Source organism: Parus major, chromosome Z (genome assembly GCF_001522545.3).
Source record: "Parus major isolate Abel chromosome Z, Parus_major1.1, whole genome shotgun sequence".
NCBI lineage: Eukaryota > Metazoa > Chordata > Aves > Passeriformes > Paridae > Parus > Parus major.
Genome location: NC_031799.1, coordinates 6,556,071 through 6,582,618, shown reverse-complemented (window position 1 = coordinate 6,582,618; position 26,548 = coordinate 6,556,071). Strand labels below are relative to the sequence as shown.

The 26,548-nt window shown below is 42.9% G+C and overlaps 1 protein-coding gene across 16 annotated transcripts in view; it reads right to left on the bottom strand.

Moving 5' to 3' along the window:
- Positions 1 to 26,548, bottom strand: part of CELF4 (CUGBP Elav-like family member 4) — a 705,470-nt gene that overhangs the window by 89,886 nt on the left and 589,036 nt on the right. For 11 of the 16 annotated variants that reach the window (XM_015653356.1, XM_015653359.1, XM_015653357.3 and 8 more), the window contains exons 4-5: positions 12,244 to 12,372; positions 7,480 to 7,559 (exon numbers count right to left, since the gene is read on the bottom strand). In XM_015653356.1, the coding sequence (XP_015508842.1) occupies positions 7,480 to 7,559; positions 12,244 to 12,372 (209 nt within the window). The remainder of the gene's footprint in view (positions 1 to 7,479; positions 7,560 to 12,243; positions 12,373 to 26,548) is intronic. The other 5 variants (XM_015653360.1, XM_015653366.1, XM_033520456.1 and 2 more) reach the window with 1 other exon arrangement.

The following is a 26,548-nucleotide window of genomic DNA, read 5'->3' as shown; positions in this document are numbered from 1 at the left end:
GCTTGAGTTTGTCTGTTGACAGCCTGACAGTCTGTTTAATTGTTATCTGTTTTTTTCTATGGGTTTGTCTGTGGTTCTGTGTATGTTACTGAAATGTTTTGAAGACATTTTTGGGAAGTGAAGGGGTGAACTGAAGGCTTCAAGGATATCTTTAAAGATATTCTTAGTTCTGTATTTCCCAGATATCAATAAATATTAAGATTTAGATTTTCAAGTGTTTACTGGTTATTAATTCTCTGCTGGAGCCAGGAACAAGAACTTCTGTCTCTTGGCTGAGAACAGGCTAACATATAGATTACATAGGTAAAAGACTGGTTCAATCCCATACATTGTGGTATTGTTGCTTTTGCTTCTCTCTTAATGTCTTTTCTATTAAAGAGACATTCAGATGATCAAATTGCAGGCATTTTGGGCATCAATTCTAAACCCTCATCTACTCAGGAGAGTCTCTTTCAGGTCCTAGACCCTCTCCATCAACTGTAACAAAAGTGTAGATGACCTTGAAGTTTTATACTTTGACTGACACTTCGAAGTAATTCATCCAGCCATGTTAACCCTGCCTTTAGTTAGCAAACTGCTGAGTGTAGGAGCTGTCCTGTCAGAGGTTTTTATGGTGTTTAGCACACAGCAATTTTCTCTAGAAACAACAGTAACCACATTTCCAACAGTAGTAGTCTGAGAGTATGCCTACTAGAGTTTCTGGGAGGATGAAAAGAATGTTCTAGTAAATGTTAGGCCTGCAAACATGAAGCTGTGACTCCATGCACCCTGCTCACAGATTTGGATGACTTCCTGAAGAATGTTTCTTGCTGGAAATGGAATACATTACAGGTTTTAAACAGCAGCCTAACTACCTCAACTCTGTGGAAATGACAAACCCTTCTGAGCACTAAAGGCTGCCATGAGCCCGAGGGGAGAAGGGGAGTGTGCAGCTGGATGTGTGTGCATATTTGCGAAGAAGGGAGGAGCGAAGAGGAAAGTTTCTCCTATGAAAGAAATGATCTAATTTGAAGCAAGTCCCTCATGGGAAGAGCTGTGACAGAGGCTGCTCTGTTCCTGTTAATTTTCACAGTGCAGCTGTCAGCGGGTCTGTAAATAGTACTCTGCGAAGCCAACGCTTCCTATCCACACATCAACCATTCAATTAACAGAAGAACAGAAGAAGGAAATAAAGTGCACCACAGCCTTCTATCACGGCTTTGATGTTTTCCAGCAATTTATGAAAGTGTACACAAATCTAATTACAAGCCCCACTGCTTCCCATTTACATGGAGCTCCTCAAGTTCAGAGCTGTTTATATCAAAATAATTGTTAAAAATACCTCAGCTGATCTACGGCATTGTGGCCCCCCACTCACCGGAGCCACAAGGCTGCTCCTTCCAGGGAGTTCCTGCTGACTCAGTGCTTTGGTGCAGCCTGCTCCTGCAAAATCTGCTCCCCACCACTCCATGAGAGCAGCACCCAGGCTGCAGCTTCATCGTGCCCACAAAGGCCCATTTCCCTCCTTTCCTCCACCTGCTCAGAGCTCCTTCTGCAGACTCTGCACTGCTTTCCCGTCCGCCCCTAATTCACCTAAATATTCCTCTGCTGTGTTAGTGGGGGGTGAGCACAGCTGCTCAGCTGGTTTCCACAGTGGGGCTGTGTCTGAAGGCACAGAGCTTTGCAAAGTCGCAGCTGCACCGCGGGAATGCGCAGCAGAAACTGCAGCACTCATTAGTGGGAGCTGGGGGTGGTTTCCTTGGTGGGGTGCCTGAGCATCCAAAGCCAGGAAGATGAGAACCAGTGCCCTGTTTGTCATTATTTTGAAAGAGGCCGCTGCACAGGACAAGATTTAAGTCCTGGTTTAATGCCTGGCATCCCTGCCCATGCCAGGATTTTGGAACTAGATGATCTTTAGAGTCCCTTCCTACCTGAACAATTCTGTGATTCTATGATTCCTTGGGTAGTTTTTGATAATCTCATGTTTAAGTCATTCTTACATGATAAACTAAAGAGGTGACAAATTTATTTAGCTTCAATAATGGAAAAAGATATCTCTTATTGTATGAGGGGATAGACAGTACATTGTCTCAGGAAAAAAGACAATTCTTTCATGGGTAACACTGTTACCCATGTTTGGTTGGGAACTTTTGTGTATTATGTGTGGACTTCCAAAGAACATCATGGACAGAGGCTCAAGATCAACCTCATTCAAGGTGTTATGCCATTCTTATTTCTTGCTTAATAAAAAGTGTAAAGTACAACAGCTAGAGATCTAATCCATACGTCATCTAACAACACTGAACAATAATTGCTTAATTTGATATAGGTGGTTCCTGGACAGACATGTGAATTTGGTTTTGTCATTTGTGTTGATAAGAGCTGCATGGAAAATTATTTAAATAAAAACCCCCAAATTAACAAAGTTGTGCATTGCAATACTACTGTTTTTTTTCCAAAGTTCAACTAAACAGAATCTTCCTCTGAAAGACAGATGTCTGTTCAGTGCTTGTTTCCAAGCCTCACATTTTGCCTTTTCACAAAACCAAGGATTCTATCTTAAACAGTGCTGACAATTAGTGTGTTAAGCAAGTTCACAGCACGTCTAATGGAACAGGAGGCAGGGGGCTGCTGCAGGATGCCTGGTTTCTGAATCCCAAATTGCTTTATCTGGACAACTGACATCCAGGACAGATTTCATGTCTGCATTGGACGTGAAGTATTCACTTTTAACTGCACTGGTTTTATCTTTAGTTTTTAAGCAGTATTGATCCTTTTGTCTTTCTAAGTTGCACTTTGGATGAAGAACCACTATTTTGGAGCTGGAGGACCACAGCTAATTGAAGCTTAAAATTAGCTAAAAACCATCTTCTATTTGGGCTTGGCTATTAGTTTGATAGGTTTCAAAATATATTTCTGTAAAATAAAATTTCTCTAGAGGTATCTATTTCCCTCTGTTGATTATAAGAGAAACTTAGATGACAACCTCAGACACGAATTTCTTAACTTCTGGGTGTCTCAGATTAGGTTAGATGAGTCCCACCTCAGGTATTCAGTCTAAGTCTGTTATTGAGTTATCCATTATAACGGGACAGGCATGCCCAGAAGGTGATATTGCAGATCCTAGCACAGAAAAAGTGAAGAATGTACAAATCTCTGGAAATGTCTCTCTCCCATTTCTGCAGGAATTCTAGGAGATATTTAGAACAGGTCACAAACTTGCGGCCTGTTAAAGATAAGTCAAGCACATCACACTCTTCACCTCTTCTCACCTCTGTGCAGGAAATGTACACAGTAACAGTACCGTTCTACCCCTTCCAGGAGTTAATTCATAACCAAAGAAATTTTGAGTAGCCACAGTGGGTGAGATGGTGAAAAGGGTGAAAAAATACTCTATTTTTAACTCTGTGTAGTTTCTGAGTAGGATAATAACTGCTGTGACCTAAATGTGTGTGATTCTGCCCCTCTCCTCCACTCTCTTGAGAACTCTTCTGCAGTGCTGCATCCCCCTCTGGGACCCCACACATAAGAAAGACACGGACCTGTTAGATCGAGTCCAGAGAAGACCACAAAGGTGCTCAGAGGGCTGGGGCACTTCTCCTGTGAAGACAGTCTGCGAGAGCTGGTGTTGCTCAGGTTAGAGAAGACAAGGCTTTGGGGAGACCTTGGAGCACCTTCCCATGCCTAAAGGGCTGCAAGGGAGACAAGGAGGGGCTTTTGACAAGGGCAGGGAGTGACAGTACAGAGGGGATTGACTTCAGACTGAAGGAGGGCAGGCTTAGAACAGCTATTAGGAAGAAATTTGTTATTGTGAAGGGAGAGAGGCAGTGGAACCTGTTGCCCAGAGAAGCTGTGAGTGCTCCATCCCTGGCAGTGACCAAGGTCTGCTTGGATAAGGCCTTGACCAACCTGGTCCAGTTGAAAGTGTCTCTACTTCTGCTAAGGGTCATGTAGATGATCTTTAAGGTCCCTTTCAATCCAAACCATTCTGTGACAGTTCAATGAAATTTTGGGAAGAGTTTGTTCTGAGTGGGTGGATGGACAAGGCCACATCTTAGATTTGTAAGATGTGCTCTGCAGAATGACTCTTCAACATTTGGCTGTTGCTCAGATATGAAGACATGGGGAGAAGGGGAAAACCAAGCTGAGGATGGTGCCTAGGAAGGAGCATGACTGACAGGTAGAATGATAATATTGTCCACAGTGATTGAGAATGGAGGTGGAGGACAGAAAAGACAGATTTTGGGTAGAAAAGTTCAAGAGCTCAGTTTTATACATACTGAGCTTGTTCTGACAGCTAAACATCCACCAGGAGATGCTGGAAAGACGGACCAAGATTTTGGGTTGGACATGAGTCAGTCCCGAAGCAGAGAAATTAGATCTGCAAGCTGTCACTACAGCAATAGCAGCTGAATATGTGTTGGTGGAAAAGGCTGTTAGGGACAAGGCTTGGATGTGGAAGAGAAGAGAATGAAGGAAGGAAGAGACCTGTTTATGTCCCCATATGGAAAGGAAACAGAGACAGGAGGGGATGGAGTAATTAAAGCTATAGGTACAAGACATATAATTGCTGTAAATATATTATAAATACAAGCAACAATACATGAATATTATGATATCTTTTAAAGGATAGTACAGAGATCCAGTAAAAACACTCTCATGAAGTCAACAAGCTGACAGAAAATATGATCTAAAAAGACAAAAAGGAAGCTCTCTTGACAGGAAGGTATAGAAGGAACTTAGCACCTGCTCAAAAGTAGGGGATTTTGGGAAGCTTATTTCTAAAGGAAACTGATTGTGTAAAAATTAGAAAGATTTAGACTTGATGGACCCTTAGGAGAAACAAGCTCCTTGCATAGAGAAATGGCTGGTAATGGCTGATGGTCAGGCACTTGTCCAAGGTAAGGTTAATTAAAAAGAAAAAAAGAAAAAAAAGAAAGGAACTTTCATAAAAGAAAGTTGCCTTTTGAAACTATTAGGCAACATATGTTGTGTGAACAGGAAGTCACAGTAGAGCAATAATCCTGACAGCTGTGGAGAAACAGGAGTCTGCTGCAGGAACGAATGGCTCGAGACCTGACAAGAATGATGATGGATGCCCTGCTGGTGGTACAGGAGGACAAACCAAGAGATGCTGAAATTGGCCGAACCACAGGAGCAGCGTTGAGTTGGCATCGCAGCCGGACAAAGGAGGCCAGTCCTAGTGGCAAGAGGAATGGAAGGGGGGCTAAAGAAAGGTGGAAGAAATGCCCCCCTCCTTCCCAAGCACGATGGGCTGCGTCGGCATCTCACCACGAGGTGGCTGCATTTCCCTGTGAACGTCCAAGTAAGTCCTGAACAACACTGCACACCACGAAGTCCCATGAAAACAAGAACGGGCACAAAGATCCTGGCAGGATTTGGCCTATCTCATTCAAAGAGCCTCAGAAATTTTGAGCCACTGTGGGAAAAACCTGTTGTGCTCCACGTATTCATTGAGTGTTGGTCACTCAGAGGACCTCATGGATCTGCAGAGACTTGGTTGCAGTGTTGTGCCTGCTTGTAGCTCATGGGAGACACAAAGCAATGCCATGTAACTTAGCTTGTTATGAAGAGGAGGAAATTAATTTCCTCCTTGCTTTTTCTGTGAACTGTGAGTATGTGCTGTGAGATTCTTTCCATCCATGGAAACTTGTGAAGCCATGGAAACTTGATTCTTAGTCTGGGATGGGCATCTAGTAAAGGATAAATTGTGTTGCTTTTTCAGATTCCCAGGTCTTGTTATTAAAGAATATTTTTATAAAAGGTGTTTGATTCGGATCAGTCAAGAAGACAAATGGTCCCATAATATTGAGCCATGAAGTGGCCAAATTCTCAGGTGTTTTGTATATCCTAAGCTCAGGTAATATCACCAGGATGGAGTCATAAGTTGTTTCCAGGTGATTGTGAGATGAGTATGTTTTTGTAATCCAAAGTGTTCTGAAAGTAGGAAGAGAAAGGTCTGGGGAAGAATAATGATATTGGGTATACTAGATCTAGATAAAACCTTTAATTCTCATTGGGTTTTGTCTATTTTCTCATGTCTTCCTCTTGCGTTTGTCACAGGAATTTGCAGGGCTTTTGGGGTGAGGACTGACTTTTTACTAAACCTTTTTACCACACCCTGCTGAATTGAAATTCCTGATGTCAGCTTATAGACGCTATCACTTTGGGTCAAAGTTTTAAAGATCACTCAAAATACCTCTGTCTCAGGAAAAATGACCATAATACATCAGTATAGGATGTCAGCATCAGGCCCAATATCTTGCTTTGCTAGAAGGAGCCTTTTAGGAAGAGACTCTTAAAAATATTTAAATATTTCACAAAACAGAGACCCCATCTTTGAGGAGAATTTTTTTTGGTACCATCACTGGTAAACATGTACCATTTTTAAACTGATTTGTCTAAGATGGGGTTCCAAAAAGTGAGATCTTGATGGTTTGCTAGTTTTAGAAACCTTTTTGCTTGTAAAGAATTTTCCATTTTCATCCCTGCAAAATATCTAGAGAAAATCTGTTGGTGCCACTTTAAACTTATTTGGATAAATTCATGAATTTACATTAGAGTCTTTTATTGAAAGGGATTTTTGCACTCTCAAATATTTTTAATTGAGCTTTCTTGTATCCTTTCCAAGTTGTCAGCATGCTTCTTAGCCTTCCATGATTTACACTGTGAATAATTAGTAATAAAAATAATACACTATTATAATAAACCAAAACAAGTTATACCAGATTTTCTTCTCCTACTGACAGTGGAATGTCTTACATTCTTCTCTGTCTCATGTTGGTGAACAAATATCTATTTGCATAGAAAATGCAACCCCAATTCTATTTTATTGAACAATTGCACTTAAAACCCCATATGACTAGAAATTTGTGCAAGTGGAATGACGCCACTTATATTTTCAGGAAGATCCAGTAATTGGTCTGACACACTTTCAAAAGGCAGATGTTGGAGACCAGACCTATGCCTAGGTTGGTACTTTTGTGGTAAACAGTGAAAAGCACCCATCACTGCTGTGATTTGTATCTAGCTCCTACTACCTTGATGTGAACATGATTCTTTCTGCTGAGTGCTGGCAAAAAGTTCTTTATGCTTTGCCTAGAGACAGGGACTCTCTGAGGAGGGAAAATGAAGAAACTCTTAGACACGAGTTTCTACTTGATTCATCCCTGTGAAACTTGAAAGGTTGTGCTCATAGTGAGTCTGACCCAAAGTTTTTGGCAAGTGTGAACTTTATGTCTTTTTTTCAGGTCATTAAAACTGCTGGTGACAGAACACAGAACCCACTGGTGTTCTGTGCTTGGGAGGAATGAGTGTCATCCCCACCTTTCCTCTGATGAGTTAAGCACACCAAAGGCCCTTGGCCTTCCTGGATGAAGAGTTGCAAAGCACAGATAAATAATTTCTCATTCTCAATCAGGCCACAGGACAGCCAGAGCTGGCCTGATTCTCACTTGCTTGTGTTACAGAGCTACTCACCGGCATTGTCTGGCTGCCATGCAAGGCATTGATGGCAGCTTGGGCCTCTGCATGTGAAGAGTATTTCACAAATGCACACCCTGTAAGAGAAAAAAGAAGAGTGTGAGAAAGTTTGCATAGATACCACAAAATTTCATTTTAGCTGAGTATCCTGTCCTCAGAACTGACCAATAATATGGTTGTGAAGAAAGTATAACAAAAAAAAGTGTCCTGGACCTTTTCCAGAGTCCAGACATCAACAGTGTGAGGGCCTCTTAAGGCTAAGCTGCTTCCAGAATTCCCACATTGCTTGTAATAAGTACTGACAGACACAAACTTAGCAAGCACATCTTGAATCTAGTCATGTTTTGACCTCCACAGCTTTCCATGGCAGAATCTTGCACAGTTCTACAATTTACTGGGTGAAAGAGCTGTTTCTTTTATTTGTATTAGACTTAATGCTGAATGTTCCTCCTCTGAGGTTGTGAGAAACAATGTGGAAGTGTATGCAAGCTATTGGAAAGCTGCACATACTTGATACAAGCAACCCCAGGACAAATGTACAGAAGGCATTCAAGTTACTCCAGACCCACAAGGTACCTTATGATATCACTGCTTGCTAGAGCTCTGTGACAGACTGCCCAGAGCTTGTCTTGGCTCCAAGCCACTTAGGTCTGGCAAAGCATGAGACACCTTCTGGTGAAGTAGCAGGGGTGGGAGTGGTATCCATGTGTTGATTACCATCCTGCCACCACCAAAGCTTGAATCTTAGTTTTTCATAGCTGCAAAGTCAGTGCCTGTGTAGGTGTTCTCTCTTCTGGACATTAGGGAAATGTGGGCAGTGTTTCTCTGGCCTGTATTGCTGTGTGGGGAATCTCACACCGAACTCTTATGTAAGGTTTAAGGGCAGAGAGGTGCATTTATGGATATGTGCTGGAGTGCAAAAATGATCAACACTTCAAAGGGTTACATGCACTTCTAGGGTGGGGAAAAGTATTGCCAACACTCCCAGCTACAAGCAAACTGACTCAGAGAGGAGAAGGGTAATTTCCATATGCTAAGGCGGTTTTTGGAACAGATTGGGAGAGATCTGAGAAGTTCTGGCTTCCATCCCCTTCTATTACTACCAATGACTTTGAGCTTTTAATCAATTTGCAAAGTCCTCTTGGTTTCCCTGAAGGGGTGCAGATTGCAGGGCACGGGATGCCAGTCCTGACAGTGGGATGCTCTCCTTCAGCCCCCTTGCAGCATCTTTAGAAGGTCTTCACACCCTTTTGGATCCCTACAGTACAGGGTGAAAAATTACGCAATACAACTTGCAAAGTAGAAGAATGAACCACAAAGGTCCCCAAAATCATCACTTGAGGCTGATAGATTGAAGAAAGTAGTGATAGCCCCTTCTAAAAATAATGTACATATATAAAATATCTTGCAGTTCACTCTGAGGGCTGTTCACTTTTTTCTCAGCACTGCGCTCAGGCTGTATTTCAGGAAAGGCCCAATGATTATTGCTAATAGTTGGATCTAATTTATAAGGAGCTGAGAGGAGACAATCATGAGAAAATGAGATAGATAAACTTCAGCTGGAAACAATAGGGATCAATTATGACATAATCCCAGCCCAGCATTCCCGGGCTCCTGAGATACTGCGTCTTCCTCTTCATTAATCAGAGATAATCCAGAATTAGGGTGTTTAATTATTTGCAGAGATTCTTTTGTACTTTCTGCCTCTAAAAAGAAGGTGCTGATTAGCAAATATACAAAAGCTTCCCAGTTCCAGTCACCAATTTCATTTAGAGCAGGATTTTTGGCTGTGGTGCTGCTGTCATGTCAAAGGCTTCACTCTTGTCGGGTGAAATTCACCCCTGTGCTGAGGGTCCTGATGGATCAGTGGAGCTGGATAAAGGTGGGAATAAAGGGAATAGCAGGCATTTATCTTGTTTAATACCCAAGATGCTAATGGGATCCCTCCTACTGCTTACTATTAACTGCTTGCACTAAGTTTTGAGGTAGCAGAATGAGTGAAAACTGGTGTAAATGACAGAGATCCCAACATTTTGTTCTTTTTTTTGTGCATTCAGTCAGATGGCTTCTGTAGACAACACCAAAAGTACACATAATCTTCCTTCCCATTGTCTCCAGAACTGCCTCCAGGAGCTGATGAGCTGAGGATGTGAGTCATGTCACTCAGAGCAATGGTGTCCTTTTGACAGGAGTAACTCTGGACTGTGAAGGGATTTTGGCACACTCAGAGATACATGTGCTTAAGTTTTTCTTGTTCTTTTGCTCCCAGACTAGAGCTGGAAGGGCTGCCCTGACTGTTTTGTCAGCTTGGAGGAGACTGTAGAATCAGGCCCTCAGATTGTAATTGCAGAGGGTGGTAAGGCTTTTCTTGTGGAGAATGCTGTTGGAAATTTTTACTTTCTGAGTTATTGAGGCAGACTGGTGAATGGGAAAAAAATAAAAAGGGAAAAAGAATAGCTGCACAGAGAGGAGCAGCAATGAAGACTTTGTGGGTCCTTCTGGATCCGCTTGAGGTCCCACACCTGAGAACTCCTGCACTGCTGCCTGAACTCTATTGAGCTTTACCTGGAGTGGTGCAGAATCACTCCATTCTCTCCCAGGAGAGAGAGGTGCTGCATTGCCCTTCAGGAATTGAGAAATTCCTCAGTCCCTGATCTTCTGCCACTTGGTTACCTGCTCCAGCCACTGTTCCTAACCCTGCAGCTCATGCAGGAGGTATTCCTGCAGACCCTGAAGGCCATGCCCCATGGCTCAGGAGAGCTCCCACAGCTTCAGGAGAGGCTTAGGCAGCTTTTTGGCTATGCCAGGACTGTGATGGGATTAAACTGGGGAGCTGAAACCCAGCTTCTGAGAGCAGTGCTTGCACTGAGCTACCTGAAGGGTGTAGAAGCTCACCACAGGGATACCTGGTGGGCTGGGTAGGATTTAAGTGCATGGGATCTGGCTGCTATCTGGAATTTAGACAATCTGCTTAAATCTCAACTTACATAGAATTTAAGCCTTATGGGTTTTACCCAAAATAAGTAGCTCACAAGCAATGTGTGTCACATATTGGTTTCTAGCAGATGGAAAACATTACAGACTGGGAATAACTTTGTGGGAGTTGTGGCTTGCCTGACTGTCTCCTAAGATAAGGGCACTAGCCTTAAGTTTTCCATTGGATTGACTGCTCTGTGTGCATGTGTGCATGCACGAAACTATGTGTGTGTAAATTAGGAGCTTCACATTCTCAGTAAATAGCACCAGCAAATGGAAGCTGGTAATATTAACTCTGTCAAGGCTCAGTATTGATCCTGAACAGCTCACTGAAACGTCAGCCTGAGACTGCAGCCTGCTAGCACTAATAATTAAACTGGTTAGCAATATGGAGCTGCCACTCAGATTCTGTCTTATAATGAAACTGTTTTAGAAGGAAAAAAAAAAAAAAAAAGATAGAGCAAGTATGAAGACAAGTCTGTGGGTTGGATCTCCTCTGGAATTTGTTTTTTACAGAACTCAGACTTTATTGTCTTTATTATTATTCTCTTTAATTCCTTTGTCATTAGTTTTCATTCCAGATGGAAAGAGACAGACATGCCTTTTCTGCTTTTCCCCCAATTTACTGATTTGCTCAGTGAACGATGTGCTTAACTGTCTGCTGTTATGATGGTTGGAGCTTCTCTAGGACAACTTAGCCTTCTACTTCCCTGTGGGCCTGTCCCTGTTTTTGAGTGTGGTAGAAATAAAGTAACCACAAAACTGAAAAAAAAAGGTGCCCACAGCTTATTTTCTGCCATTTATATCAGGAAGGCTGAGCTGTGCTGATGTATATTGAACAGCTATGAGGCTGGTATAAAGTATTTTTTTTTTTTTTGCCACCAGTGATTTTATGGAATAACAATATCTTTCTCCAGTACATCACTGTGATTTGGATTTTTTTGCCTCCCTGTTGCAAAAATGTGCTGGTTGCTGCTGTCACTTGTCAAAATATCCAGTGAGATAAGAACTGTGTCGGCAGGACTGGCCTCTTCTCTGGTGTTGTACATGCCAACACAGTTTATGCTATATTATATGCAGATCAATATTTAAAGGACACATTATACTGCCAGGAGGAAAGGGTTTCCTAGATAGATTGAAGTTACTTTTTCTAGAGGTTTATAGGGAAAAAATGACCTTCCTGCACAAGAGAGCAGCCTCATTCTCACACCTGGGCTATAGCAGAAGGTCTTTTGTGCTATCCAGGTAAAAAACAAAAGTGGCAGAAGGAGGAAAGGCACCTAATTTTGCAATGAGGTATTTGCGTGTTTCAAACAGTAAATGTGTAATGAGTTTAATATTTAAACTGGGGCCTGTACCCTTGCAGCTGCAATCACTGTCTGGTATGAGTCCATGCAAAGACCAGGCGAAGAAGGGAAATACCTGGGGCTGGTGGATGGCAATGACGGAGTCAAGGTGTAAAACTACCAATACTGCCTTTTTTTAAAGGAGGAGTCATCCTGCTCAACAGGGTGGGGAGAGCACATCTTGAGTGAATGTCAAGGCCCCGTTCAGAGGCAGGGAGGAGTCAGTTTGCATGTGGTGAGACATAGCCCATTGGAGACGTGTTTTACAACGCCATCAGCTTTTTCTTCCCACACACAAGCAGAGAGTGACCAGCAGAGTAAAAATGCCCCCTCCAAAAGTAAGAGGTGCTGTTCTGGGGACTGTGTGATACTTTTGTCACACTGGAAAATGATATATACATGAAGGCCAGGGTCTAGCTCAACACAAGCCATGCCTTACCTTTGCTGTTGCCATCGGGTCCCCGAAGGATTGTGCACTCCTCAATGTTGCCAAACGCCTCGAATAGCCTGCGCACATCGTCTTCCGACTGCTGCTTATTGAGCATGCCCACAAAGAGTTTTCTGTCTTCTGGAACAAAGTAAAGAGATGCTTACCATATTTCAGGAGGGATATGAAAGCCAAGATGGCTCAGAATCACATGCAACATAAACGGTGACTTCACCGAGGTGACACATCTCAGAAGCTGCTAGTCTTTTCAGGTGGCTGGTTCGAAAAACCTTAACAGCCTCTGACTTCACATAAGTACTTGAAAATAGTCCAGCAAATTTTAGAAAAACCAAACCACCAAACAGCAAACAAAAATTGGTTTGGTTATATATAAAATCTTTATCTGCCTCTTAAAATCTAGGCACCAAAGTCTTCCAAATCAGCTTATTCTGATTAGTTTTTGCAGTCAGTTTGCAGTAACTGAAATGACAACATTCCTCAGACTGCAATCCAAGAGGAATGTGATAAATATAGTATATTGGAACCAAGTCCAAATGAAAAATAACATAAGTTAGTAGTCCTAGCAATACTAAATTATTTGCAGGAAAAAAAATGTTTAACATAAGTTTTTAAAATCAAGATATAACAGAAGTCACAGCCTGTAAACTGGAGATTTGTCATTCATGCCCACTCAGAGACATGTATCTACAAGTTTGGATGAGATTTTTAATATATTTTTAAGGTCCATTTGAAATAAGCCTAAAGTTTTTGAAACTTAGATTGTTTTTTGAAACATTAAGTTAACTTATATGATTGTTAATATCTGAGATAGCTCGGGCAGGTGGTATTTCATGTCAAAGCAGGATGTTTTCTGCTAGTGCATAATTTTATTCTGAACAAGGATGCTCAATGTGACCCAGCACTCTGCACTCACAGAGAGCCAAACGTGTCCTGGGCTGCATCCAGAGCCCCGTGGGCAGCAGGGGAGGGAGGGGATTCTGCCCCTCTGCTCTGCTCTGCTGAGACCCAGCTGGAGCATCCAGAGCTGGGGTCCCTGCACAGGAGGGACAGGGACCTGCTGGAGCCAGCACAGAGGAGGAATTGGAGCTAGATGATCTTCAGGGTCCCTTTCAACCCAAACAATTCTATGATTTATAATTGTATTTAAACCAAATTTGGGGATCTTCATGAGACAATTCCAGAAAATATTGGTGAAGGAAACCAAATGGTTGTCAGAGGGATCTCAGAGGGGGCTGAGTGACGCCTCTCAATCAGGCTTCTGTTCAAAGACTACTACTATGACACCCAGAAAAAAAGGAAATTTACATAGTTTACATCGTGTAATATGTAAACAGGCTATTTGCACATGATTCATAAATGTCTTATTTATGATTCATTAAACACTATGCAAATATGTGAACCAAGTGTGTTTTTTCAGAGCACGTAACTGAGCAGACATAATTAATTTGAATAAATATATGTAAATATCTAAATAATTTTTTAAACATTTAATTTATTTTTTTAGTGTACAGGTTAACCTAAAGCTGAACAAAACACTGGTTTGCAGTAACCCCTCTGGCTGACTAATTGGGCAATTCATGTCACTTTTGTTCGCTGCAAAATCACTGGTGTAGGCAATCTGTTCTGCTTCAACCAGTGTTTGATCAAAATTCCCCTCTCCAAGATGCACCTGCACATTGGCAAATTACTTTACAGCCTTGGATATGAATAATTTTTCATGCAGTGGCTATTGAATGAGGATATTAGGAGCTTTCAACCCTGTAGTCGAGTTATCCACGACGACAAAAAGTGTACTGCCCACAGAAAAGCAGGAATTATGTTGCCTTCATCTAGGCTGCTGAGCTGGTAGGAAAAATAGGTTTAGGGAGATAGAGGTACACTTCTGCTAGGTGAGAAAAACAGAAACAACCTTCTGATAGACCTGTTAAAGCAAGAAATATTCCTAGTTTTTGTTGGACTTGATTATGCAGAGAGGTGTTTGAGGTCTTTGCTGGCAACAAGAAGTTCAGATGGCAGTGGTGCACAAAGCCCCACCTAACACCATGCAGGTTGTCCCTGCCTCACAAGAAGGTGATTTGGGCTTGTTTCCCCAATGGACAAAGTGTTCTGCAAAAGAGATTCCAAGATGTGAGATACAAGGCTTAGAGAAGCAGCTACTGAATTTCACTGTGTGCTCTGGGGAGTATCGTTCTGTTCAGACAGAGCCTTAGAAAACGAGTCCAGTCCTAAATCCAAAGGTTTCCCAGACATTGGAAGAAAATCCACCTAACAAATGGGACTAGCTTCCTGCAAGATATTTTAGGAAGGAGGCAGATCAGCTGGAAAGAACTAGGAACATAATTGGCAAAAGGTTTTGCCTAGAAACTTTGTGTCTGTTAAATACTTCCAGCACAACAGAAGAGTGTTATATTATACTTTATACAGCTTCCCCTATTTCAAATAAGCTGCATCAGCAAAAACACTCCTGTAACTGTGTAACTGTTTTCACCAGACTTTTTGCTAATATAAATGTATCATTTAAAAAAAAAAAAAAAAAAAAATCACATCCCTCCTCTGTCAGCAAAACTCTCTAGTGTGGAACTAGCCTGAAACTGCCTTGTCTGGTCTAGTTTATGCAAAGCTAAAACCAGGTGTTTTAGGAACTGCTCAAATTATTTTTTTTTTGCATCCCCCCACCCTGCATCTTTACAGTACACTGGGACTGCACTGGTTGGCAGATGATGGGGTGCTTTGGTGAGCTGCCCATGAGACGGTCACCAGACCTTCAGGAGAAGACTGTCAAAGAAGGGGGGTCACCTTTCCCAGGAACTGCTGGCCCAGGGGAGATGGAGTGAAGGGGATCCCCATGGACAGCCACTGCTTGGACATCACCTCCAACCCCATCTCTAAATCAGCATCCTGTCTCCCTGCTGAAAAACAGCACCCTGTGTAGTCAGTGGAATCGTTTGTTATATCTGCCATCTTAGAACTCTACACAGTCACACACTAAATTGGTAAAAAGTGAGTCAATTTAACAAGTTTTTTTTTTACTTTCAGTAGTTTCTATAACAAAGTGCTGCATTTGCTTTTCACATCCCTGCTCTGTCAGGGAACACAACACTGTTTTAACAACACTCTTCACATATCCTGAGCAGAAAAAGAGAGGGAAGAGTCCAGCAGAAGGGATCATTCAATGTGTTCCAGGTCTTGGCTGATGACTTTATCCTCTGATGGTCTTTTATGAGCCTCTTACACCCTGGGCATCATGATACACTACTCTTCCACATTCCAGACCAAAAACCCGATATATCATGCACCAATTCAACTACTTCTGATTTGTAAATATGTCTAAAAAAGGTCATGAATTTGCAAGAATTAAATGAAGAGGGGATGTGCTGATGTCATCAAGGTGTGTCTTGAGAATGTGTGCACACCACCAGTATTCCTCACCAGATGTTTCCAGTGTCCTCTAGTGAGATTTGAGGGCACTACATCCTACAAAAGTTGAGTTTTATGGTACACACAAGCCTGGAGCAGTCTGAGATGATGCTGTCCCTAAGCTCTGCCTGCTTGTAGGGTCCATCTCTACCAACAATATTCCACGCATATCACCATCCTGAGTCCCTTGTTTCCTCCTTTTTCAGTGAAGCACCGTTCCAACTACACGTGTCTCAGGATCCATACCTGTATTTCAGAGCACTGGGCAGTCTCAGTCCCCTCTCTCCTCCATTGCCAGGCTCAATGCTCAATGTCATTTCCCACTGTGGGACTGTGGGGCAAAAAAACCTTCAGACCAGGCTTCCTGAGACCTGGGTCCCAGACCAAAGTGAACATACAGTCAAGGAGAACAGAGATATCATTGTCCAGGGCAGAAGAGGATGAAAAGCGGCCAGGCATGAGCCCATGATCTGGAATGTCCCCAGCATGAGCTGTGGACATGACCTTGTGCTACAACCTAAACTGGCCTGTGGCCACAGAGAGGCAGTTGTTGCTCACAGTACCACACAGTGGATTTGGGCACTCAGTAGGAACATTCTCCCTCTCCTCCCTGTGAGGGGAATGAAGACAGTGAGCTTACTCAGCATATCTAAGAACAGGTGTGATGAAAGAAGCCTATTCCATGTCTCCTCAAGTCCACACATAGCTATGCATCAAGTATTGATTCATATCTGAGCATCTTCCCTTTCCTTTTGTGAAGAACAACCTGTCCAAATTTCTATTACATTCTCCCAAGTCACAATTTCAGTTTCTATCTCATCTGAGGACTCCTCACTAAGCTTGCTGCAGTGACAGCCCTAAAACCTGCACCACTATGAGCAGTGACACTGCCCTGCAATATTGCAAATGATTACAGTGTCCATGTGAGCCTCCTTCTCATGTTTTTGTCTTCCCTCATTATTGTGCACCCTATCATCAGTATTTTTCTACATCTGAGTCCATCATGCCTGCTTTGCCATGGAAATATCCAACCATACACCCATGGATATTTTAGTGTGTGGTGGCACCCAGGAGAGACTAGGAGGTTTTTGCTGGTGAGTTCTGATAATACAGAATTAAGTTCCTCTCAGGTCTGCCCCAGTTTGCCATGAACAAATCATGACAGTGACAGAAGGTAGCACCCCAAGATCATCACAGGAGGACAGGAAGGGGGAGAAAGACCACTGCAATGGCAAATCAGAGTTCCCAGAGATGTTTCTTTGGTGACATTTCCAGCACCCCTGTGGAACCAGGCTTCCCTCTTCTTGTCCACTCTGCCAGGAATGGAGGCTTTGTGCCTGCCAGGAAAAGCTGGCTGCAAGGCACGGTGGTGAAGAAACGCAACTTGTCAGATAAATATACATCTACAGACTTCCCTGCAGTGTTTATATGCAGCCTTGGCACCTTCCCCAGAGCAAACAGGGGTTAAATTATTCTCTGTTCCATTTGTATTTAAATGTTATGTTTCCATGATGAGTGTAAGGCAGAGGTGTCAGATGGGCCTGGGCGAAGGAGGCGGCACACGTGAAAGGTGAAATAATAGAGCACTGCAAACCAAGTGCTGAGAGGAGATGGGAAGGGGGGACACTGGAGTGAGGGGGAGAAGGGGGAGGACGGGCACTAATTAAAGAGACAGAAGGGACAATGAGATGCAGGATGTTTGACCCTCTGTGGAGCAAGAGGACAAGAACAAGAATCACAGCAATTGTGGAGGGACTGGGGGAAAATTAGGGTCACTTGCAGGGAGACATGACACAGGATTGTGTTTATCCAGATAGCTCTCGCTAATGTATGTGTGAGCGTGGGGGTACATTTAGATAAGAGTATATAAATACACTTGTGTTCTGGTATTCCTCATGCAAAACAAAGAGGTTGAATCCCTGTATCAGGAAAGCACAAACCAGCTTTACCATCTAGAATGTGGCTTCTGAGGCCTTGGAAATAAAGAGGGACAGATTTACCATCTCTGTGTCCCAGGCTAATTTATATAGCTAATAATTATTTGTTCCTGCTGCTATTCCCCTCCTTCCCAAGCCTGCTTGTACACACAGAGGGAGAGCAGCTGCAGTTCCTTGGTCCTGGCACTGGGAGTGTCTTTAAGCTTTTCTCCTTGGCACCACGACACAACAAACAAGCAGCCTAGAGAAGTTCTCTAAGCAGGTGTGGGTGAGAAGAAAAGACAGCGCATAGGACCAAGTGGCACATTTACCAGAGAGAATGCAGGAAGCAGAGTTGATCTTTGCTCACTCCCCTAATTCATCCTTGGCAGAGAAGGAGGAGGAAATAGCATTGAGGGTGCTCACCACATGCACAGAATCAGAATGGTTTGGGTTGGGAGGGACCTTTAAAGGTCATTTGGTCCAAGTCCCTGGCAGTGAGCAGGCACATCATCAACTAGAGCAGGTTTCTTGTCCTTGTCCAACAGGATCTTGCAAGTTTCCAGGAATAAGAAACCTGTAACCCCTCTGGGCAGCCTATGTTAGTGTATCAGCAACTTGGTAAAAAAAATATTCCTTGTTTCTAGAGTGGATCTGCTCTCTTTTGTTTGAAAAGCAGGAGCCCTTATCCTATTGGTACTGGCTATATTCAGAAATCTGTCCCCGCCTCTCGTAAGTATCCTGAAGTATTTAAAGACCCCAATAAGATCTGCCTGAAGCCTTCTCTTGTCCAGGCTGAACAAAGTCAATTCTCTCAGCCTGTTTTCACAGCAGAGGTGCTCCAGCCCCCTGATTATCTCTGTGGCCTCCTCTGGACACTCTATAACAGGTCCACACCCTTCTTATGGCAGGGGCCCCAGAACTGGATGAAGCAGTTGCAAAAACATGAAAACAACATCACAAGAACAGAACAGAGGGGAAGAACCACCTGCCTCAACTTTCTTTTGATGCAGTCCAGGACAGGGCTGGTTTCTGGGTTGCAAGAGCCAATTGCTGACTTATGCCCAGCCCTTCATCCAGCAGAACTCCCAACTCCCAGCAGTGGGATCAGGCATATGCCAAAGTCACAGTGGTAAAAAAGAGCTATAAACCTGTGTTTCTTTCATGCAGTCATGACCAAGGAATCCTCCACAGGTCAAAGAAAGAAAGAGCTTGAGAGAAGATGGGTAAGCTGCAGATACTTTGAACATTATGGAAGTTTGAGCTCTGAACTCAAATCTGCAAGCTCAAACCTGTCATTCTCTTGAGCCAGAGTGCTCCACCACTCCCCTTAACCTGTGCTAATCAGGTGATCAATAGGCTAAAAGCAGGGCATTTCCCAGGGCCTGGGTTTCACACTCCCATTGCCATTTTCACAGCAGTCCTACAGCTACGTGATGATGATTACCACCCTTTCCACAGGGGAAGTGATTATGAATTCTGTTGTAGCTAATTGTAAATTAGCTAATTATCTTCTCCGTGGTACCTTGCTGGAAAATACATGAACCTTTTAAATAGAGGTGTTTCAAAAATTACGATAGGGGAAAAATCCAACAAGATTCAAAAGCCTAAACAACAGAAACGTAGTGCTACCTAACTCCAAACAATAGCAAACAAACCCTCCTTCCACCTGCAGGTCCTATTTGGCCCCTTTTCCTCCCCATGTCAAACAATACCCTCAAGGGGCTAATTCTGCTGCAGGCCTTAAAATGTTTGCTGAGTTCACCTTTTCCTTGCAGCTGGGTGTTGTGGGGCATCCCTAATCACATCTTATCAGGACTGATTTCTTTGCACTGATCTCTCCCCCTCCTCCCTCCCTGGTTTGGTTTTACTTAGCAGATCCCTTATAACACATACGTTAGCAGAGATGATTGCACAGCTGCTGGTCTCCAACTGCTGGAGACAGAGGCTTTGAGACACCCGGGCTAGAGAGAATAACAGCTAATCTGAACAGCTGTGTGATGGGGACAAGCGCAAATGAATGTAAACCCAGGTGTGGGAGCATAATTCTCCCATGCAAAGAAGGAAGCTTCATCCCACAGGTGCATTACTCTCCACTGTTGCATGTCAAAAACTTAGTTTGAAGGATTTCTCTTATTTAATTGCTTGGCTGCACTCTGAGCCTTGACTTGGACATGGATCCTGTAAACAGAGTGAAAGAACAGCTGAACAATGGATGGAAGGTCTGTCTGACTCTGTTTGCTGTCTCTGGCAACAGCCAGTTGTGGATGTCTAGGGAAGAGTAAAAGAATGGGGAATTGTGTTGATCCCCCTAAATATTCACCTAGAATTTAGTGCTCTGCAATTCAGGGAATTCTGGAGTCTGCAGTGTTGTTTTTTCCTTTTTGTTTGTTTGGTATTTTTTCATATGTAGTAGTTTCTGAAGTGTCTTTCTTTGATGTAATTGTTCAGTGGACTTTTGAACCCATGTGTGCTTGTGAGCATCCAGCACATCCTGCAGCGAGACATTCTTTAGCTTAAGCACACACTGAATTAAGAACTTCCTCCTTCTGCTTATTTTGAGCATGCCACAAACTATTTTCAATAGATAGAACCTAGATCTTGCTTTAGGAAAGAGTGGAAATCATTCCCTATCCAGTTTTGGAAGAGTGGACCCATGAGGACATTCAATAGCTTGGCTGATACTCTTTTCTGTACATTTCAGACTGGTTTTTGGGACTCCTGAGTCCCATGTTAAGCCCTGCTTTGGAAACTAGGGAAAGCAGAACCACTTTTCTCTTAGACTGATTTGTTATTCCTGGTACCAGAGAGATGGATCACTGTGCAGTTACTGATATTAAATACTTATATCTCTGCCAGGGACTGTGAGCTCAGTGGAAATATGGGCTACATAAATTACCCAGTGAAAAACGTGGCCTCAGTTTCCCCACCTAAAAAGAATAATTGGTGTTTGCAACTGGAAAAACTGGGCATTAGTGAGATTGGCCATACTCCAGGAGCACAGGTAGCCTTGGCAGAAATAATGAAATCTACCTGTCAGGTTGGGAGTAAGATCTGTGGCTGAACTCTACAATGGTTTTTACCCAATTTAAGTGGCTGAAGATTTCCCAGTTCCTTTTCATGCAAGGGCGTGAGGTGAATCAAGGCAGGGTTTAGTTCTCAATAAAAGCCTACTTTTGTAAATTACAGTGACTCTGAATCTTGGAGTTATCTTACAGGATTTTCATGCCCTGCAGTAGTGTGACTCCTAAAGACAGTGTCACAGTGATCAAGGTGCTCGTGTCCAAGAGAACACAGATGTTGGCTGCTGTTGGCTCTGTGAGGAGCTGTAAAGAAAATTAACTTGTTGCCAGATGTTGACCCCAATGTCTAAGATTTTTAATTAAACATGAGTGGTCTTATTCTGTTCTTTCAATGTCCTAGTCTATATTACAGTCCTAATTTCCTGAGAAAAGACCTGCTATACAGGGATCTGGAAGAGGTCCTTGATGTGCAGCAGCTGTAACCCACATCTAGGTATTGTCTGGGAGAGCAAGCATATAAGCAGGATGAAAAAAGTGCAGAGCTATGATGAAAAATGGAAGGAGATGGAGAAGACTGTTCAGAGCAGGAGGGTGGGTGTAGTTTGGGTTTGGCTGGTCTCTGCTGCTGTAGCAGCATCCACTGTGCAGCAGCACTGAAGTGAAACCCAGCTGGAAACTGAGAGCCTCATCTGGCCAGTTCAGATGAAAACACACTCAGACTTCCTCTGTGCACAAAGGGAATGGACAAAACTTTGGGCCAAGCAGGCCCTGCCATAAAGACATAGCCTAAATGATTCTAATAGAAGATTCTTGTACAGCTGAGAATATTATAACCCCAAGACAAATATCTGTAGTTCTGACCTGCTGAAAGGCACCATCACAACTGTCCATTGCCAAGAGATGTTATTCCATGGGCAGGTCTTAAATGACAGGTTTTATGGTGTTTGATATTGAGATGGGAAAACAACTTGAAAAGATCCATTTTATTTGTAGCCCTTGCTTAGGAAATCTGATGGTGAGAAAAGTCTAAAACCCTGTGCCAGGCAAAGCATAAAACCTCTGCATCTGAACTGTGCCTCACAGCTCATAATTTTTCTTATTTGTTTTCTGAAACACACAAGTGGAATATTTTTGAGAATTGTTCCTGAGGCAATGCTTTTTAGGAGAAGACTTGGGAGTCAAAATCTGGTCTTTCTAAACCCAACCTATAGCCTAAACACACACTTTCTTTTCACAATCCTCCCACAACAGGAAGAATATTTGAATCTGAATCAACCTTTCAATCATGAAAAAGGGTAAAAATCAGACCTCTTTCCTTAGCTATTAGCAGCCTGTTCTTACCGTTCCCATTTCCTGGGAACAACCCTGGAAACATTCTTAGGACACCCAGCATGGAAGAGTGGATGTGTCCAGCTGTGCTATGACTAAACTTCACAGGAATTTGCATGACTGTTTAGGCTTCTTCTTCCTGTGAATCCACAAATATTATCTTGGCCCAGTTTGATGGATTTCCAGAAGAAGGAGATGAAGGAGAAGACTGTCTTGTACTATCAAATGACACTTCAAATGAACACTGATTTATGCTTTCACGCTCATCTTTCAGAGGCAGCTCGGATTTGACTACAACTCCTACTGCCTTTGGTTCTGGGGAATTTAACAGATCTTAATTCCTATGTGTAACATCCCCTTTTCACTCTGTGGCCACACAAGGTTGAGGCTGAGCCCGAAGGGCCATTTGGTTTTCACACTCATTCAGAGCAAAGCTTAGAAGCTTCTTGACAAACTCCGCAGGGTCAGTGGTGTCAAGACTGGTATGTCAGGAAAATAAGTTTCAGTTCCTAAACTCATCTCACTGGTGACCTGTCGAAGATTTGAAACCCTTTCCAGAAGCCTAGAAGGCCAGGACATTAATCTGTGGTAGCACTCCAGCCTTGAGCAACGAGGACTATTGAAACAGCATAGGCATGGACAGGAAGGGGGGTGGGAAGGACATATTTTCTCTTGCAGGAGCTGGGACGACATTTCAGATCAAATTAAACTTCAGTTTTTAAAGACTTCAGTGGAGGTAATTGAAACACTTTCTCACAATTGCCTGAACCTAAGTGTTATCTCTCTTTTCCTCTGTATATCATCCCTTTTCCCCCAAGTCTGAGACAGCCCTGCACGGCCACAGCCTCCTTAATATTAAAGACGGTGATTAAATGGGATTCGCCAAAAGACAAAGGGCTGAAAACCTGCCAATTGTTAATCCCTCCTTTGCTGTGCTTAAAAATTCCATTTTCTTCATTTGAAGAAAGGGGGGGTGGGGGGGGGAAGAAAAGAGAATTATATGCCTATGTCTAATTTAAATTCTGGTGTCGCGGGTCCTGTTCCCTTCTCCCTCTCTTGACGTCTGAATATATTCCTTTATTACCATTATTACAGCTTTCTGATTGCATTAAAATTCATCCACACACTTCTCTCCACATTCCACTTTTCTTTTGCCAGTTTTTTTGCTAATTCCCTTTTTCTCTCCCCCCTTTTCTCCCCACTTTCAAATTATACAGAATGTCATTAAAGATCTCCACAAAATGCCTCAACTCCCTTCTCTATTGCTTTTATAAACTTGCTGGCTTTTTTTCCTCTCCATCCCCTCATCTACAAACAAAGAAAATGAAGAAAAGGCAAAAGAAAACAATAATAATAAAGGAATCCAAGCAGCACATCTCAGAGGTCTCAATAACACCTTTCCTACTTCATACAGCTCTTAGCCTAATGTTCACTTCAGTTATGGAGCTATATTTCACACAGAAGTTTTGTGCATTATTTGTTTGATGCTGTACCTGGAATCCTTAGTTAAAATCAAAAGTAGAGTCTGCCAGGCTATGTTTATGAGCATGTAAAAAGATAGTCTTGCCTGTAATTGTAAGCAGAAAAATAAGAAGATTGGGGGGAAAAAATAATTTCACCCTGCTTTATGGAGGAGGAGCTGAAATCCTGTAAGGATTTGCTTATGGGTGTGAGCAGTGGAGCTGGGCATGCAGTGCATGGGGCCAGTTGCAGGTGGATAGTACAAGATCTGAACCACAGTTAATCCACCCTGTTAATCCTTCAGACATCCCACTGACTGCTAGGACACCCTAACAGTGACTTTTTCCCCACAAGGCAGGTCACCTAAAAAAGCCAGCATAAATTTTGTTAAACGAGTTCCATTCTATCTAGGTGGAAGTCCCATTTGGAAGATTTTATTGCTAAAAATGAAGGTGAGAATTGGACTCTGCTTCTATAGAGAACACAGCTGCATATGGGCAGCTGAACAATAAGGTGAAGGCACAGACGTGTTGCCAGTGTGGTTAGGCTGGGGTGTCTGATCCTCCCAGCCTCTCCTTGTGACTCTCCTAGCCCAGCTGGAAGGATGAATCTGCTATTATGAAACTTTAATACATTCTTGCCAGTTCTTCCCAGGGTGCTTAAGTAGGTTTTTTGTTATTGTTGGTAGTTTTTTGTTTGGTTGTTTTTTGTTTGGTTTTTTTTTTGCTATTGTTGTTTTTGCCGCTGTCACCCTCAATTACACTGATATAATGAAATGACTGAAAGCGGATGAAAAATGGATTTTTTTTTCTATAAGAAATACTGATGTCTCAAAAAATGTACATCCACTTTCAATTGGAGAGGCCAAAGTTCTTGTGAAACGGAAATTCTTCAGTTGTGAAATGTTACAGGGTATTGTCTCAGAGGAATAAAAAGCCTTTGTCTTAATAACCTCAAAACATAAAATATATAAAGCAAAATGGCTGTGGTTTTCAGCCAGACAAAAGAAAGTATATTTTTGCACACTATATGAATAAATAAAAGACATTTCTGTCATGGGATATTGCTGAACACAAAAGTCATAAATTAGCTCCAAGGCGAATGAGACAGATTAGTGGTGGTTTTGTCCACTCAGTGCTATAAAACATGAATATCCAGATGCAAAAATCTATCTTAGTCACTAAACCTCTGTCTTCTGGAAGCCAGAGGGTATTAGGGGGAGGATCACTCTTCATAAAAGCCTTGTTCCTGCTGTTTCTAATGGGCACTGTTGGAACAGAGGATGCTGGACTAGACAAACCTTTGGTCTAACTCAGAACGGAAGCTAGTGGTTTAATACAATACAGACTTGAAACAAAATTAAATCAAAAAGATCCCGTTAAAATGGTAGATTTGTACCTCCTGAATAGAGAACTCAATGTATTAATTTTGAAAAAAAAGATGTCCCCTGGCAAAAATCTCATTGATATGAATCTGTTCCAGGGGAAGCTTTGCCTGTTACAAACCTACATGTTGGGCTAGACGCCTGTTCCTTTGAAATACTTTGGCCAGCTCGACAAATGACCCAGGAAATGAATGGGTCTGCTTCAGGATGCCACCCAGCAGGATCTGGCTTGACTTATTCACATACTCATTTAGACTGTTACCCTAAGGTGTGTCTGAGGAGGAACATTATATTCCAGTGGTGTTACACCAGTGCTTGAAATAAACATTGGGGATTCAGGGTTAGAGCTGAAGCTTATTGAAGTTAATGAAAAAGAGTGCCATGGAGCCTTGCAGGCTTTGGATCACACTCTTGATTTGCTGAAACATTGCTCAGATGTCCTTGCCCTTCTATTGCAGATTCTCCCTGATACAGAACAATTCCAGGAGAGATTCGGTGAGGACAGAGCAGAAGGACAGTAAGAGCCTGGACTATGCCCATCACACCTTTTCTGGGCCAGGGTTTGGTAGTCTGCATGTATTTCCTTGATTCAGCCCATTTCCTTACTCCTTTCACCATTCTGCTGCAGCAAGGAAAAGAAAACAAACGCCCTGCAAAATCTCCTGCATGGGAAAAACTCATCCTTCCTCTGGGCAGAAGACTATCCTGCAGGTTTTAAAAGAGCACTGCAGAGAAGTGAAGGAATGCAGTAAAATTGGAACCAGACACGATGGCCTGAAATGCCAGGCAGGGCTTGCAATAGAATTTGTAATCAACACATTCACAGAAGGACTTTCCTCTGGCGACAGTGCTACTCAACACACACTTGTCACTAAGCAAGGACAGCTGGACCCAGCAAGAAGTGACCCACCTCCATAGAGGTGGGATGTCCAGAGCCCTGTCTGGAGTCCTCCAGTCACTTTTTCTCCCTCCATTTGGGCTGGTTTCAAAGACAGGGGAAACCCATCCCACTGAGCATGTTGAAACAAAGATTTCGCCTTTTGGGGAAAGCAAGGCTGCTTTCCTCGATGTCATTTACCATCTCCCTACAAACATTTTATTGAAGATTATTTCTTCTACCCACCTTCCCACCCCCCCAGCTCTCAACTCTGACTGGCTTTAAATGCCACTGTCATTTCCATCCGCTGACAGAGCTCTTTAACTGCCGCGCCGAATGGCATTCGCTAAAACCAACTAATAGAAGGAAATGAGGTTAACCTTTAAGAAAGGTGAAAACGAGCCGGGTGCTATGCCAGCAGTAAAGAATTAGTTCATAAACAGCCTCCCGCTGCAGAGGCAGCTTAATGCAGGCACTGGTGCTACTGGCAGTGCTGTGGACAGGTGGGTCTAGGGCTTGGTCAGGAAAAGGCTCAGCACCTCCCCATTCACACAGTTTAGTCAGCCCTTCCCTGGTGAGCCTGTGGGGACAGTCCCACAATTCTGATCTTGGCTGCTATGAAATCACAGCAAACAAGTGTTGGTTGTAGTGGATGCCTATGACATTAGTGGCTTGCACCTGGAAGTATTTTCTCCATCATCTTCTCTTGCATGCAAGAAGATGGGAGTGCTCAGGGCCAAATCCTGCCTTTTCTGTCTCCTTGAAGAGTTTCTCCTTCCCATCAGTCTTTTAAAATACTTCTCAGCTCAGTCCAACATGACCTAGTAACTCTTACTGACTGAATGAGGGCTGTGCTTCTGTAAAAGTTGCGTATCTGGATGGTCTTGAA